The sequence below is a fragment of the Cydia fagiglandana genome, chromosome 20 (genome assembly GCF_963556715.1).
Source record: "Cydia fagiglandana chromosome 20, ilCydFagi1.1, whole genome shotgun sequence".
Taxonomy (NCBI): Eukaryota; Metazoa; Arthropoda; class Insecta; order Lepidoptera; family Tortricidae; genus Cydia; species Cydia fagiglandana.
Window position 1 is genome coordinate 10,181,055 of NC_085951.1, and position 15,698 is coordinate 10,196,752.

A 15,698-nucleotide genomic window follows, 5' to 3' on the forward strand; every position below is an offset into this window, starting at 1 on the left:
ATCATCAAAACAATCATCATCATCAGGTCTACTTCATCAAAGTGGTGGTTTTCGGGAGAAAATGCTCGAGTTGCTTAAGAAAACACCCAAATCACCATGCATGTGCCTTTAAAAATTGAGGAGTTCCCTCAGTTCCTCATGGATCCCATCATCAGAACAGAACCAAATTAAAATGGGACCATCTCGGAGGTAGCTCCTTTCAAACAAAAAAGAATTACTCAAATCGGACTACGGATGTCGAAGTAATCGGTGAACGTACATAGAAAAAAAAATAGCCACAACCGAATACAGAACCTCCTCCTTCTATGAAATGGAAGTCGGTTAAAAAAGTTTAAAGTCAAAGTTTAAGCGCGCGAAAACACAACTCATGCTACAAGAAATCAACATCTGAAGTGCACCAAATAATACCTTAACATATACCGGGTGTGGCCTGTAACACGAGCAAATAATTAAAACATAGATTGTACTCCTCACACGGTGACACTTCTGTTCAACAACTTTTAAAAATTATGAAGTATTTAGACTCCCTATTTTTCATAAAAAATAAATATTATCTTCAATGGACGCCATCGCCACGCCATATCATTGTGATTGACGTTGCTTGTCACGCCTTAAACATAGCAAAATTCGCACTACATTGCGTCTTATAATAAACTTTAAAGTGTATTAAAAATCAAACCACAAGTTATTTTTAAAAGTCGCTGAACAAATGTTGGTCAGTATGAGGAGTAAAGCCTACAGTTTAATTTTTAGCTCATGTTACAGGCCACACCCGGTATAGACGGTCAAGCAAATCTTGTCAGTAGAAAAAGGCGCGAAATTCAAATTTTCTATGAGATGATATCCCTTCGCGCCTACATTTTTCAAATTTGCCGCCTTTTTCTACTGACAAGATCTGCTTGACCAAGTATAGGTGGTCAAGCAAATCTTGTCAGTAGAAAAAGGCGCGAAATTCAAATTTTCTATGGGACGATATCCTTTCGCGCCTACATTTTTCAAATTTGTCGCTCTTTTCTATTGACAAGATCTGCTTGACCCAGTATATCTACTCATTGTTTTTTTTTCAGCACTTGAACAGTGCACACCTTCACGTATACTACCTACTTATAGAGATACATATACTTATGATAACATAACTGCGAACTGCCATGAATTGCTTTAAAACAACCGATAACTATCTAAGAAGCTTATCTGTATACAGGCTTATCTTAATTTCTCAAAAAAACTGATTAACCTGTTTATATTTTAATATATAAAAGGGGACTCGTCCTAAGCAGATTACAGTACTCGTGTGAGGACTATAAACAGTACTTTGTGCTCCTAATTATTTGATCTAAACTTCCTAATAAAATGTCTTACTTTGGAAAAACGTTCACTTTCGAGAAACATGAGAAATTCGACCAGTTCCTTGCAGCTCTGGGTAAGTTTTTTCTTATAATACTTACCACAAAAAAAAACAATTTTTTTGCTGATATTTCTATTGAAAGCTGTCAATTCACATCGTGGTTTATTATTGAGTTGCATCGATAACATCATCTTCCTTTAAAATAATGATGAAGCAAATGCTAATAGGATGATTTTCATTTAGTCGTTGTTAGTGTTTTTTTTGGCCGATTTCTATAAGTATAATTTTGGCTAATTACAACAAAATTGAACTACGAATGTATGAACGAAGTGAATTTTGATTTCATCTAAATGAAAAAAATATTGTTTTCAGGAGTGCCAAAGGACAGTATCGATGAATTCTGCTCCCTAAAAGCCACTCTCGTTTTGGAAAAAAATGGAGATACCTACACCCAGAAATATATGAACAAAGAAACAACTTTCAAGTCAGGCGTTGAGTTCGATGAGACCGTCAGAAATGGTGTTCAGGTACTTATTTTTTTATATAAACTTTATTTATTCATACATTATTGCACAATTATTAAATTATCATAAATCTTATCCTAAATTAGCCTGGGGCATTGTTCCCAGGACACTGGCCGCGTTCCCCCTCTGCACAGTGGGCTCAGTTTTTGTGCAAAAAAAGGGGCAGCTCGTAGGTCGCCAGACACCCAGACTAGTTTGGTAGATTTAATAGTTTTTTGGTGTCTGGCGACGTATCAATGTAACATATATTATAACCTCTAGCTGCCCACCATACAAGGAAAATTGGCAATCGAATTTGAATCAACGAGATTAGAAAATAGAGTTGAATTTGTTCTGTTTTAAAATCGAACGAAACGAAATAAAAGTAACTCTATTCCATTTCATTAAGATTTAAATTTCATTGCAGGTAATTTGTACTAGTTTTAGGACATTGAACCCCAAGAGGATAATTAGCCATGTATCCCCTTTTCTGGCAACTGTATAATTATATTTATACAAGGTTTTATCCAAATCGGACAGTTAGGGAAAATCTGGCGATTGACCAGCCGTCACCCTTAATAGCAACCGATATTTGTGAAAGTCTGTATTCGTAAATAGTATTTTATGCAACAGTTTTATAAGAGGGGTCAAAAAATGTGAGTGGCGTGGGTAACAATGTGAGCCGAAGGCGAACATTGTTAATAAATACGCCATGAGCATTTTTTGACTACTTATACAACGTTGCATACAATGCTTTTTCTATGAGTAGGCAATATATTAAATAAAATACAAAAAATTATAAACAAAATTTTATTTATGAAAATGTCAATGTAAATTTTGGATAGTAGGTATTACTATATGTATGTAGCTCTTTTCTGCGACAAGCACCCATAATACCAAATATAACTGCAACCTGTAACAAGACAACGGAGAATTAAATAATATTCAGTTTCAATGCAAAAATATATGTACATTAATATAGCTCGTTGTACTGTGTACCTTAAATCAAAAAATTATATAACATACCTTGCTTAAAAGATAGATCTGATCCGGAGCTTCCAAAGTCTTTGAAAATACACCAATAAGACGTTTTCAGAGAATGACGAAGATGTGTGTTCCAATCTCCACGCCATGAACTTCTCATAAGATTTGTCGTATAGGTGCTGCGATTTAGTACTTAGGCAACAAATTTTCGGTCGCTGCTTGTGCTGCAGCGGATATTTCTTCAGGTGTATAAACAATGTTGTCCTCTTTGTCCATATTCAACACTTTTTATGAACGCAAAACAAATAGTAACGCAAAATACTTAAAGAACAAGAAATTACCGGGAAAGGCGGGAAACGTAAAAACAAACCAGTAATGTCTATGGTTATGTTTTTTTTTAAAGGTTATGGTGCTGTAGGGTATAAGTGTGTTACAGGCCTTAGAATACCACCTTCCAATAGTGATGATACCAAAAAAAGTATATTTTATTATGTTGGTAGCAATGAACTCAGTACAAATTTGTTTTTTTTTAAATAAAAACCGTATGCATTCAATCGTTTGTCACGTTGGTTTGTTACCTGCACTAGCTTACCGTATCGTAATGTCTCTAAAACGACACAAGTGCTTTTTTGGGCAATAGACTATAGACTTTTAAGGAGTATTAATAATGTATGCCCTTATATGTTCGTTCGTGACTATGTAAATGACAGATAAAAGTACACGAGTAGAAAAACATTTTTAGTTTACTGGGACTTAAGCGCCTGGTCTAATGAAATAGCAATTCGTAACAACTGTTAAAAGCAGGATGTGGTATAGGCACCAAGGGTATACCTAATAAAAATATGTCTAATTCAATGGCGGATTAGCAGTGTTGGCCGTCCTAGCCCCAGGCCCTGTAAGTAACTAGTGTAACTACTAGCCGCTCCTTACTCAATACCCATCTATAGACTGCCGCGAAGCTGCCGCCCTAACATCTCGCCGCTCTCTAGGCCCGGGCCTACGGGGCCTTAGGGCAAATCCACCACTGGTCTAATTACTTAAATAACCGGATTAAATTGAGTAACTAAGGTGTCTTGGGCGACCACAGGGCGGGCTTCTTCTTGGCACAAAGATTAAGTCTGGCGGTACATAGGGGCAACGCCGCCAGCATTCTAGGGTCCATTCCAGAAGCGGGTAGCTTTGGAGAGGTATTAATTTTATATTTAGTATTTAGTTTTAGTTGTTAGTTTTAGGTTTTGTGTAAGTATTGTTTAAGCATTGTTGTATCACGTGATTGGTAACTAAGATGAATTTGGTTTTTGATTTCAGTGCAAGACCACCTTCGTGGTGGAGGGTGACACTGTCACGCAAACGCAGAAGTTTCCAGAAGGCCGCACTGTCACCTTTAAGAAACAGTTCTCAGACAATAAGGTTGTCGTGGTAAGTAAAAAAACCTATCATATTTATACCTATCGTTTTTTTTAGCATTTGAAAAAGACGAAATAAATATACATAGTAATTTTTAATCAATGAATGAATGTCGTATTTACTTATGTAAATATTCAAGTGAATAAATAATTCATTCATTCTCTTATACAGCGCATGCAATTATATAAGTACTGTATCCTGCCATTTGACATTCTGGCAATTGAAAATGGTATACATACGCAAAACAAAAGGCCGTAGCAATTTTTACACACTAATACAGCTTCAATATTTACTTATTTTTTTATTTATACATACGTTATTCAATTAAGTTTCATAAGTATTAAATTAAAACTTAAAGCTAAATAATTCATCTAGACTTTAAAAACAACAATCACACAATAACTTATGCCATTTGTTTTTGAAATCATTATATTTTAGTGCCCATCAAACATTAAAAAATTAATCAAATCATGTGTTTTTTTTCAGACGGCTACCACCAACGCTTGGGATGGCGTAGCCTACAGATACTACTCTGCGTAAACATTATCGCTCTCTCAGACCAGTTTGAATTAAATTAATCTAATTATTGTTAATTATAAAAAAAATTAAGTGGAAGGCCATAATAACTTTTGGAAATCTCGCACAAGAAATTCTAAAGTATAGTGTTCATCAATGAAACTTCAAAAATATTTCGTTGAGTGACAACCAAAACTTACTAACTCAAAAATCGAACCAACAAAAGTCTGCAGCGGACTTGATAGCCCACGCAGTGGAAGTGTTATTTATACGTCATAATTTAATAGAAGTTGGACGTTTAAAATGACACTTGCACTGCGTAGGCTATAAAAATCGCTGCAGACTTTTTACGGTCTAACTATACGCAAATTCAACTTTGTTTTGGTTCTACTACGGTGGACTATGGCTCTGAAGTCGTGGTAAGTTAAACGTAATGGTGCTCAACGTGGTCCCAGTGCATGTAATCTTGAAATTTATGACATTGTCAATAGAGGTGACAGCAAGGTGTCATCTATTGGGCATTAGCATGTCGAGCACTAGTACAGTCATCAGCAATAGTATCTTACACAACTAGGGCCGCAAAAATATATGACACGTTCTTATTTGGAGCGCAATAAGAGCGCGTCATATATTTTTGCGGCCCTAGTTGTGTAAGATACTATTGCTGATGACTGTACATTTACCTTAGTAATTAGTTAGCTCTGGTTGTCACCTGACGATTTACTTCCTTCCTATGTATTATTTTCGCACAGAGAAATAAATAGAAATAAAAATAACTGATATCATAATAAATCTTATCTTTAAACGCAGTTCGAACCTAATCAAACCCACTTTTCAAGTAGCATTTCGTTTCTGTAAGGCTCGCAGTTCTAACCTAACCTAATCCTTGTTCGGTTCTGTGAGGATCGCAGTTCAAACCTAACCTAACCCACTTAATGGCGCACGCCGTACGGTGTACGGGGGTTTAAGCGGGAGGAGCTAGTAAGATTGGCATCATCGTACTTTATACCTACATTAATTTTATGGTAGGTAATCATCGTTGTTTATTTAGTTGAGGTATCATAGTGGTTTTCTGGGTCAAGGTCCGGGTCCGAGACCGGGTCCGAGTCCGGGTCCGAGTCCGGGTCCGAGTCCGGGTCCGAGTCCGGGTCCGAGTCCGGGTCCGAGTCCGGGTCCGGGTCCGAGTCCGGGTCCGAGTCCGGGTCCGAGTCCGGGTCCGAGTCCGGGACCGGGTCCGAGTCCGGGTCCGAGTCCGGGTCCGAGTCCGGGTCCGAGTCCGGGTCCGAGTCCAAGTCCGGGTCCGAGTCCGGGTCCGAGTCCGGGTCCGTGTCCGGGTCCGAGACCGGGTCCGAGTCCGATTCCGAGTCCGGGTCCGAGTCCGATTCCGAATCCAGGTCCGAATCCGGATCCGAGTCCAGGTCCGCGTCCGAACCGGATCCGGGTCCGAACCGGATCCGGGTATGAGTCCGAGTCCGGGTCCCAGTCCAAGTCAAAATCGAAATTTTTAATCACCAAACGTGTACCATGCGTCATTGAAGAGTTCTGTTCTGGTCATCATCAGCAGTTCCACTTCATCAAATGCGACAGTTTTTAATGTAAATGCTTAATTTTATGATGAAAATACAAAAAAATCTATACGTATGCCTTTAATATTTGAGGAGTTCCCTCGATTCCTTATGGATCCCATCATCAGAACTCGAGCTTGACAAAAATGTGGCTTAAAAACTTAACTTGCTTAACGAACATAACGAAAAGGAAAAATCGCCAAACGTGAACTATGCGTCGTTTAAGAGTTCTGCTCTGATCATCATCAGCAGTTCCACTTCATCAAATGCAACAGTTTTTAATGAAAATGCTTGATTTTCTGATGTAAATACAAAAATCTCTATACGCATGCCTTTAAGATTTGAGGAGTTCCCTTGATTCCTCATGGATCCCATCATCAGAACTCGAGCTTGACAAAAATGTGGCTTAAAAACTTAACTTGCTTAACAAACATAACGACGAGGACAAATCGCCAACCGTGAACTATGCGTCGTTGAAGAGTTCTGTTTTGATCATCATCAGCAGTTCCACTTCATCAAATGCAACAGTTTTTAATGAAAATGCTTGATTTTCTGATGTAAATACAAAAATCTCTATACGCATGCCTTTAAGATTTGAGGAGTTCCCTTGATTCCTCATGGATCCCATCATCAGAACTCGAGCTTGACAAAAATGTGGCTTAAAAACTTAACTTGCTTAACAAACATAACGAAGAGGACAAATCGCCAACCGTGAACTATGCGTCGTTAAAGAGTTCCGTTCTGATCATCATCAGCAGTTCCACTTCATCAAATGTCACTTTTTTGTGTGTATATGCTTGATTTGTTGATAAAAACCTAAAAATCACTATATGTATGCCTTTAAGATTTGAGGAGTTCCCTCGATTCCTCATGGATCCCATCATCAGAACTGGGTTTTGACAAAAACGGGACCAATCTGTATGCATATACATTCAATCAAAAAAAGAATTTTCAAAATCGATCTAGTAATGACGGAGATATGGAATAACAAACATAAAAAATAAATAAAAAAAAAACATACAACCGAATTGATAACCTCCTTCTTTGAGATTTGGAAGTCGGTTAAAAATACGTAGAATGGCTACCAAAAATATAATGTCCAAAGTCTTAAAGTTATCACACTGATAAAGATATGGGGCGTTGATAAACGGCCTAAATTTTGTAACAAACATATTCAATCTGTTTATGAGTCCTGCTTCCACTTACGCAAAACTAAGTGTGTAAGAGCAGCATAAGTTGAAAAACATTATATTGTAAACTAAAACGTTTTTCACGACATTATATATGTTGTCATTCCTAGCGCACAATAAGAGTGACATTCCATTTCCAACTGCAGCTGCAATACTGTTCATTATACTATGGAAACGCGTCGCTGTCATTGTCAATTTCCATAGTAAAATGAACAGTATTGCAGCTGCTGTTGGAAATGGAATGTCACTCTAAGTATGAACAAAGAGTAAACAAATTGCCTAATCAATCTTTGGGTAATATGGCTCCATCGATACTGTCGATGATTTCGCCAACGTCAAAGTGGATCCCACGTGGGATCGAATTAATATTATTTGTAATAAAACTAATAAATAAACTTTAGCCAGTGTACGGTATAAAACTATCAAATTATGGCCTCTAGGGCTCTAGCCAGCCACGGTTAGAGGTAGAAATACCAAATGCTCGTAGAGCATGACGTTGTTCGGTATTAGGGTTATGAGCTCTTGTAAGGTGATAGCTGGACTTTACAAGGACCCTCGTGGGCTACCCGGCGTTGACGCCAGAATGGTGGTTAAACGCGTTTCATGATTAATTTTTCATTATCTGCACACTTCCACATTAATTTACTGCATAATACGCTATCAATATTACACTTTAAACAACATTAATGAGCAAAAACAAAGAAATGAATCACGAGGCGATGTTACCAATATGGCGGTCGACGAATAACCCAACAAATTGCCTAATCACTTAAAGTTTTTGATGAAACTGACATTACACATTTTTTGGGACTAAGTTTAGATTAAGTTGAAAAACCGGTCAAGTGCGAGTCGGACTCGCGTTCCAAGGGTTCCGTACATAAGTCCGACTCACGCTTGACTGCACATTTCTAATAGGTTTTCCTGTCATCTAGGTAAAGTGCTATTTTGTGTATTTTTTTTTAATTTTAGGCCCAGGAGTTTCGGAGATGGGGGGGGGGGGGGAATAGTCGGACAGCCAGACGCACGCACGAGTGAGGTACGGAACCCTAAAAATGGAAAAATCAAATTCATGTTCTGAGGAAATTTCACTGACCGTGAGGTTTCTATAAAGGTTGCACCATCGGCCGAATATCCGGTATCCGGCCGCTGAATATTCGGCCAGCAGAACTATACCTACATTTCGGTTTTTCAGGTGCGCATTCTGTAGGTTTGACCTGTTTCCTACTGAACGTTCGCGCAGACTCATTTCTTGGTTCGAAATAAGTGGGCGTGCAAGTCAGTGGCATCTTTAAACTATTTTAAAATAATAAACTAGTACGATAATGACTGATGACTTAAATCCAATTTGTTTACTCCGAAATCAAGTAATGTTACCATCCGGAATCCGGCCGGAATGTAGGTCACTACCCGGTATCCGGCCGGAGAGTAAAATAATGGCTGGATAGGCCGGATAGCGGATAGTAACCGAATATCCGGTGCATCTCTATTAATTATACATAATTCAATTTTATATAATTATAAAAGTAAGCTGCAGAGTGCAGAGTTGTAACCCCTGCATAGAAATCGTCGGGTGATAAGCAAAAGTCACTAAGTACTATCAAAAAATTAAAGTAACAATGCACTTTATTAGAACTGTAACACGGTTTATTGTCCAATAATTTCAATGGTGTTAGTTAGTGACTATTGCTTGTCACCCGACGAAATTTGTTAGCAATCACGGTTTGCACGGCTTAAGCCCTACGTTTCGCACGTTCTTTTATCTAAACCTTTACACTCAGGGCATAAAACGCACCCTACTCAGTGACCCAGAAATCTGAAGTGCACCAAATAATACCTAATCATATCTAATCAATTGTTTTGCAGCACTTGAACAGTACACACCTGCACCTACTACATAAACATAGAGAATTGATAAAACTGATCCGTAAAAGTACCGATAACTATAGAAGAAGCTTATCTATCTTTATAGCTTATCTTAATCGCCCAAAAAAACTGATTAACCTGTCTATAGATTAATATAAAAAAGGAAACTCTTCCTATCTAGGTTAACTGTAACTCATTGGCACCGACAGTACTCGTGTGAGTAGCAACGGTATTTTGTGCTACAATTTGATCTGAAAGTTTCTGGTAAAATGTCTTACTTTGGAAAAACGTTCACTTTCGAGAAACATGAGAAATTCGACGACTTCCTAGCAGCTCTGGGTAAGTTTTTTTTTTTATTCCATAAAGTTTCCATAGAAGTTTTTTGCTGATATTTTATCAAGCCATCAATTCACTTTGTGGTTTGTTTACTGAGTTGCATCCTGTGCTATATATATACAATATATTAAGGAACAGATGCTAATTGGCCGATTTTTATTTTATTCTCTTTATTAGGGAAAACCTTTTGTTGCGGATTCTGTTTTTTAATCGATTTTGATAAAAATGTATTCTTGATTTTAGTAAGTCTGAGAAGTCGTCATTGTAGGCGGATTAAACAAGAAATCCCAATACACAAATAATTATCAAATGCACCTATGCAATTTTCCATTGTTCCAAAATCGTATAAGTTTTCGTAACGAACAGAAATATTTTTTATAACATTACGGTGAAATTGAGCTCATATTGTAAGCCTATATTATGAAATTATGATGTTGCTGCCTACTATTCACGGGTGTCACATGAGCGTTGTTAATCATTTAAAATCCTCTATACTCCCTAAAAATCCTATGCAGCAGCTGATTAAAAAAATATTTACAGGAGTGCCAAAGGAAAAAATAGATGAAATCTGCTCCCAAAAAGCCACACTCATTTTGGAGAAAAATGGAGATACGTACACCCAGAAATTATTGAACAAAACTACCAGTTTCCAGCCCGGCGTGGAGTTCGACGAAACCGTCGGTGACGGACATCAGGTAATAATTCCCAAATATACCATTTTCTGGCAACTGTTTGTATATGAAAATTCTATCGAAATACGAAATTGGACAGGAAAAAATTAGCCAATCTATTAGTTTTCTTCCATTTAAAAATTTAAATTTAAATGTACCTTCTAGATATAAAACTCACTGCATACCTACTAACTTAGGTATATAAAAAATAAAGATAACGATAAAATATCGTTACGTCACTTGTGCAGTTTTCATATAAATTTCAAATAGGCAAACTGGTTTGTTAGTTCTAAAAAAAGAAAGTGTTGTGACTAGTAAGAATGTACCCTATTACTTTTTAAGGATGAATGATGTATAGAATTTGGTTTTTGATTCCAGTGCAAGACGACCTTCGTTGTAGAGGGTGACACTGTCACGCAATCGCAGAAGTTTCCAGACGGTCGCACTATCACCTTTAAAAAACAGTTCTCAGACAACAAGCTTGTCGTGGTAAGTTTAAAAAAACTTTTCATACTAATGGTATTCGCTAGAGTTTAAAAAAACTGTTCATACTAATGGTGTTCGGGTGAGCGGGTTCACACAAAATATTATATTTTTTATTTTATTTTATTTTTTTATTTTATTCATTTTAGGGATAACAAACAGCTATACAATACAGTGTTACATTTAGCAGTAGAATTAAAATTAACTTAATGCATAACCAACGACATTATCCACGGATTACAACAAAATTATGCAATGGTTGGCACAAAAAAGGGTTATTATATTATATTATTATTATAGCATATACTAGAGTGACTAGACCAACGCAATGACTGACTATAAAAAATTACTTTTCAAATTGAAATGAAGGCTTTTAAATTTTTATCATTAAAAATTTAAGTTGTAAATTCCTATGTAATACATACTGTAAAATTCAAAAATTAAAAATTATCACTTATTAGTCTAAGTGAGTCTAAGTACATAATATATTTCTATTTCCCCAGGCAACTTGAGGAAACAACTGCATTAAATTACTTTGCACTCTTGTGGATAAAATGCAACTTTTCACCAGTTCTTGCCTTTATTCGTCAAAAACTATGTTTTCCTAAATAATTTTTTCGATTATCTACCAGAATTCCGTACAGAATCACGGTTCCTAAACAGTTGCGTTCCACTTTAAAGACATGAAATAAAATTAATAATTTTTAATTATTAATATGAAACCTATTAGAAAATAAAATTAAGCAAATCTTTTTTTTTCCAGACGGCTACTAACAGCGCTTGGGATGGCGTAGCCTACAGATACTACTCTGCGTAAACATTATCGCTCTCTCAGACCAGTTTGAAATAAATTAATTTCTAATTATTGTTAATCATTGTTAAGTATTGTTAATTTAAGGAAAAAATAAATAAACTAAACTAAATAAAAAAAGTTTATTATTAAAGTGGAAGGAACTACCTTTAACAGCCATAATAGCTTTTTAAAAACTCGCGCAAGAAATTCAAATAATTTAAACGAAACGTCAGAACGATTTCATCAAGTGACAACCAAAATACAATAGGGAATTAAAAAAAAATATCCGCTTGATCTTTGTTTCGGTACCTACTACAAACGTAGTGGTTATATTCTCTTTGCCTACTACTAAGACGGGGCACTACAAATGGCTCTGAACTTGTGGTAGTAATTAATGAGTTTTGGTTGTCACCTGACGATTTATTCCTATGACACCTAATGATACGAGTATAATATATTGTCAGGAGATAACCAAAACTCACTAATTCCTACAAAAAATTGTTAAACAAGAATAACCATTATTTTAGTAACTAAATAATATGGTTCACTATGTCTATGAAATCGTGACAGAAATTAGTGAGTTTTGGTTGTCACCCTGATCTGATGATTGAATACTCCCTGTGCTATTGTCGCACAAAGAAATAAATAACTGATATCAGTAGAAATCTTATATTTACATAAATTAACTACTATATGTTTATTAATAAAAAACGTTATGAATTAAACCTGTTAGTTTTGTGTTTTGCACTCTGATCTAATAAAATAGGTACCTAGGACGAACGACTACCGAAAATACAATGTCCAAAAGTCTAAAAGTTATCACACTGATAAGGATAAGTCTAAAAGTTATCACACTGATAAGGATAAGTCTAAAAGTTATGTTATAAGTGTTATAACAGACACAGCCATATTCGAACTTTAAGATAAAGTACGTCAAATAACTAATAGATATGGAAACGATATGTATCGGTCAATGTAAAACAAGAATAAGTGTCAAAAGTGAGACTACATTTGGACTACATTTCAAACAACAAAATACACAACTATATATGGTGTCGAGAAAACAGCAACGAGACCACGAGACACTACGTTTTAGTGGAATGATGATTATCAAATAAATTGTGAGACAAATCAACAAAAAAACATATTTTGCTGACAAATAGAAAAACAATTTGCAATTTGCTGTCGGTATTCTTCAGGTTGCACTTTGGGGAGTGTGCCCAAGAGCTACACGAGCTCATTCCACCGTCCCCATTCTACCATCGGACTTTTAGACGCACGGCCGGTTTCCATCCTTACTTGGTAGATATTCCACCAATTCGCACGAAGCGCTTTGCTTCTACTTTCCTTATGCGCACTGCCAAGGAATGGAATTCCTTGCCGGCGTCTATATTACCGTGTTCTTATAACCCGGCAACCTTCAAATCAAGAGTGAACAGCCGGCCTAGCCAAGATTACAATCGCTATCGCTTCGACAACGAAAAGCATTATGTCTCTCTATCACTCTTCCATATTAGCGTGACAGTGACAGTTGCGTTTCGATCGCTACGAAGCGTAAGCGATTAGCATCTTGGCTACGCGGCCAGGCACCTTCTGGGCGAGCTCGCTCCATCGTAGGCCACGTCTACGCCTCGGCTAGTCTGTGGCCATGAGTAAGCCCATTCATAATTAAAAAAAAATACGAGTAGTAATTAGTAGTAAAAGAACTAAATTAATGAGTAGGTAAACTAGGTCTTTTTCATGCAAGTAAGTGCAGCGTTCTTCGTTGTCTAAAATGTTGGTCCTCTAACATTTTGTTTCGGCACCGCCTTCAAAAACGAAGTGGGTAATAAGTAAAGTAATAAACTCTTTATTGTACAAAATTACTTGGATTACTTGGATGGTTAGAAATTTTCTTATTAAGAATGACTCACGTTAGACCGGGCCGTGTCCGGGCCGGAACTTCCGGAGCTTACTTTTCTATGACATGACAGGTGATCACGTGATGCTTTCCATAGAAAACGGCCGTGTCCGGTCCGGAGCTTCCGGTTCCGGTCTAACGTGTGTCATCCTTTATTAGGTATTAATTTTGCAGTAAATTGTTTTACGACGACGGGATAGGGACTGGACAAGGATAGGGGTGGGGTACCTATATAAAATAAAATTTTGTGCTTTCCAGAAGGTAGTTTTTTTTAAAGGCGGTTCCCTTTAATAAATAAGAAATGAAATTAAGTTATTTTGTTATTGTTTTTTTTATTAAAAGTTTTTGTTATTTTTTTAAGTATCTGTTTTAATTTACTAATTGTTATTATTGAAAGTTCTGTAACGACGATGAATCTTTAACTTCAAAGTCTTTCTGTACGCATCGTATAATAATATACTCCGCCTGGTACTCTCTTCCCGTCTTTTCTAGGTCACCTGACTGACACAAGCCTACGTCATCATGCGACAGCGCTGTATGATAATATGCGATAGCGCTATATATAGCGGCCATGTTATTGTGACGTAGTTTTGTGTCACTCTGGGAAGAGAAGACCATGTTTTATTAGATGTCTGATGATTAGATGCCATGTCTGTACGTATAATTTTTTTTTTACTTTGCTACAAAGGTAATTAGAAAAATAGATGTTTTTTAATTTAATAATATAATTTTATTCCCTGTGCGCGGTGAGGGCTAGTTTCTTCACTGCAACACGCGCAACCTTCCCAGAAACGGTTGTCGGCAGTGCGTCCAGAAACACGACGCCTCCGTGTAAATGCTTAAAAGCTGATAGATGCTCTGTAAAAAAAAAGAAGAGTTCACTCATTAAGGGCCCCCCCCACATCTAGCGTCTTTCGAGCGTCGGCGTCTGGTCAGCGCTATGGAAAATGACGTCGCTGCGCAGTTGCGTCGACGTTGCGTCGAGCAGCGGCCATAGAGTTGTAGACGCCGACGCTCGAAAGACGCTAGATGTTGGGGGGTGGGGGGGGAGCTAAGTTCTTAGTTTAATTTAATTTTGTTAGTTTTAATTTATTCTTAGGTCTAATTTTATGCCAATAATTTTTTTTTTCTAATCTCCACGACGGCTACAAAGATATGTAGACATTGAATTTGAATGTATTGTATTGTATTTAACGGCCTCCTAGCCTACGAAGCAGATCCCGGGTTCGGATCCCGGTAAAGGAATTTATTTGTGTGTTCATCACAAATATTTGTTCCTGATTTATGGATACTCTGTCGGCACACAACACTAACGATGACTGATTTATCGACTGTCGAAACGTCGGAGGTAAATCTTAATACTTAAATACGCGATTATGTCCCGTTGTGCAATTTGATAATTAATAATAGCTAAGGGTGTTAGCACCAGCGATATCATCAGCAATAGCGAGGTGGTGGAGGTGGACCTGCGCGAACTTCGAGTCAGCAATTGGCGAGAGGTCGCACAGGACCGAGAAAAGTGGCGCTGTCTTGTGTCGGAGGCCAAGTCTCATTTTGGGTCGCTGAGCCAACGGAGTAAGTAAGTAAGGTAAAGTAAGGGTGTTAGCAAAAAATTGATTAAAAAAAAATCACTGGCAACAAGATCTTTGATGTCGTTGGCGGTGACGTGGTGACCTGGTTTCCGCACCACACACGCCACCACGTGCTCGACGTCATCCCGGTGCGGCACACCCGTCACACACACGTCAGCCACGCCTGGGTGCTTCAATATTTAAAAATACTGACCGGCAACAAGGTCTTTGATGTCGCCGGCGGTGACGCGGTGGCCTGGTTTCCGCACCACACACGCCACCACGTGCTCAACGTCATCCCGGTGCGGCACACCCGTCACACACACGTCAGCCACGCCTGGGTGCTTCAATATTTAAAAATACTGACCGGCAACAAGGTCTTTGATGTCGCCGGCGGTGACGCGGTGGCCTGGTTTCCGCACCACGCACGCCACCACGTGCTCGACGTCATCCCGGTGCGGCACACCCGTCACACACACGTCAGCCACGCCTGGGTGCTTCAATATCACCTCTTCCACTTCCGGGGGAAATACCTGGAAGGTAAGGGAACTGAAATATTTTGCTGACTTTT

The 15,698-nt window shown here is 37.8% G+C and overlaps 3 protein-coding genes across 3 annotated transcripts in view; 2 read left to right on the forward strand and 1 right to left on the reverse strand.

Annotated features, from left to right (window-relative positions):
* The first annotated feature begins 1,262 nt into the window (after window positions 1–1,262).
* LOC134674586 (fatty acid-binding protein 1-like) lies at window positions 1,263–4,817 on the forward strand. Its single transcript, XM_063532699.1, has 4 exons — window positions 1,263–1,420; window positions 1,718–1,872; window positions 4,141–4,251; window positions 4,726–4,817. The coding sequence occupies exons 1-4, from the start codon at window positions 1,351–1,353 to the stop codon at window positions 4,777–4,779; spliced, it is 390 nt and encodes a 129-aa protein (XP_063388769.1). The 5' UTR covers window positions 1,263–1,350; the 3' UTR covers window positions 4,780–4,817.
* Window positions 4,818–9,584: 4,767 nt separating this feature from the next.
* On the forward strand, window positions 9,585–11,725 carry LOC134674587 (fatty acid-binding protein 2-like). The gene is made up of 4 exons (XM_063532700.1): window positions 9,585–9,712; window positions 10,250–10,404; window positions 10,759–10,869; window positions 11,627–11,725. The coding sequence occupies exons 1-4, from the start codon at window positions 9,643–9,645 to the stop codon at window positions 11,678–11,680; spliced, it is 390 nt and encodes a 129-aa protein (XP_063388770.1). The 5' UTR covers window positions 9,585–9,642; the 3' UTR covers window positions 11,681–11,725.
* A 2,560-nt stretch (window positions 11,726–14,285) lies between these two features.
* The window catches only part of LOC134674794 (luciferin 4-monooxygenase-like), a 29,631-nt gene continuing 28,218 nt past the window's right edge, over window positions 14,286–15,698 (reverse strand). The window contains exons 11-12 of the mRNA XM_063532933.1: window positions 15,495–15,660; window positions 14,286–14,414 (exon numbers count right to left, since the gene is read on the reverse strand). Coding sequence (XP_063389003.1) covers window positions 14,287–14,414; window positions 15,495–15,660 — 294 coding nt within the window. The 3' untranslated portion in view covers window position 14,286. The remainder of the gene's footprint in view (window positions 14,415–15,494; window positions 15,661–15,698) is intronic.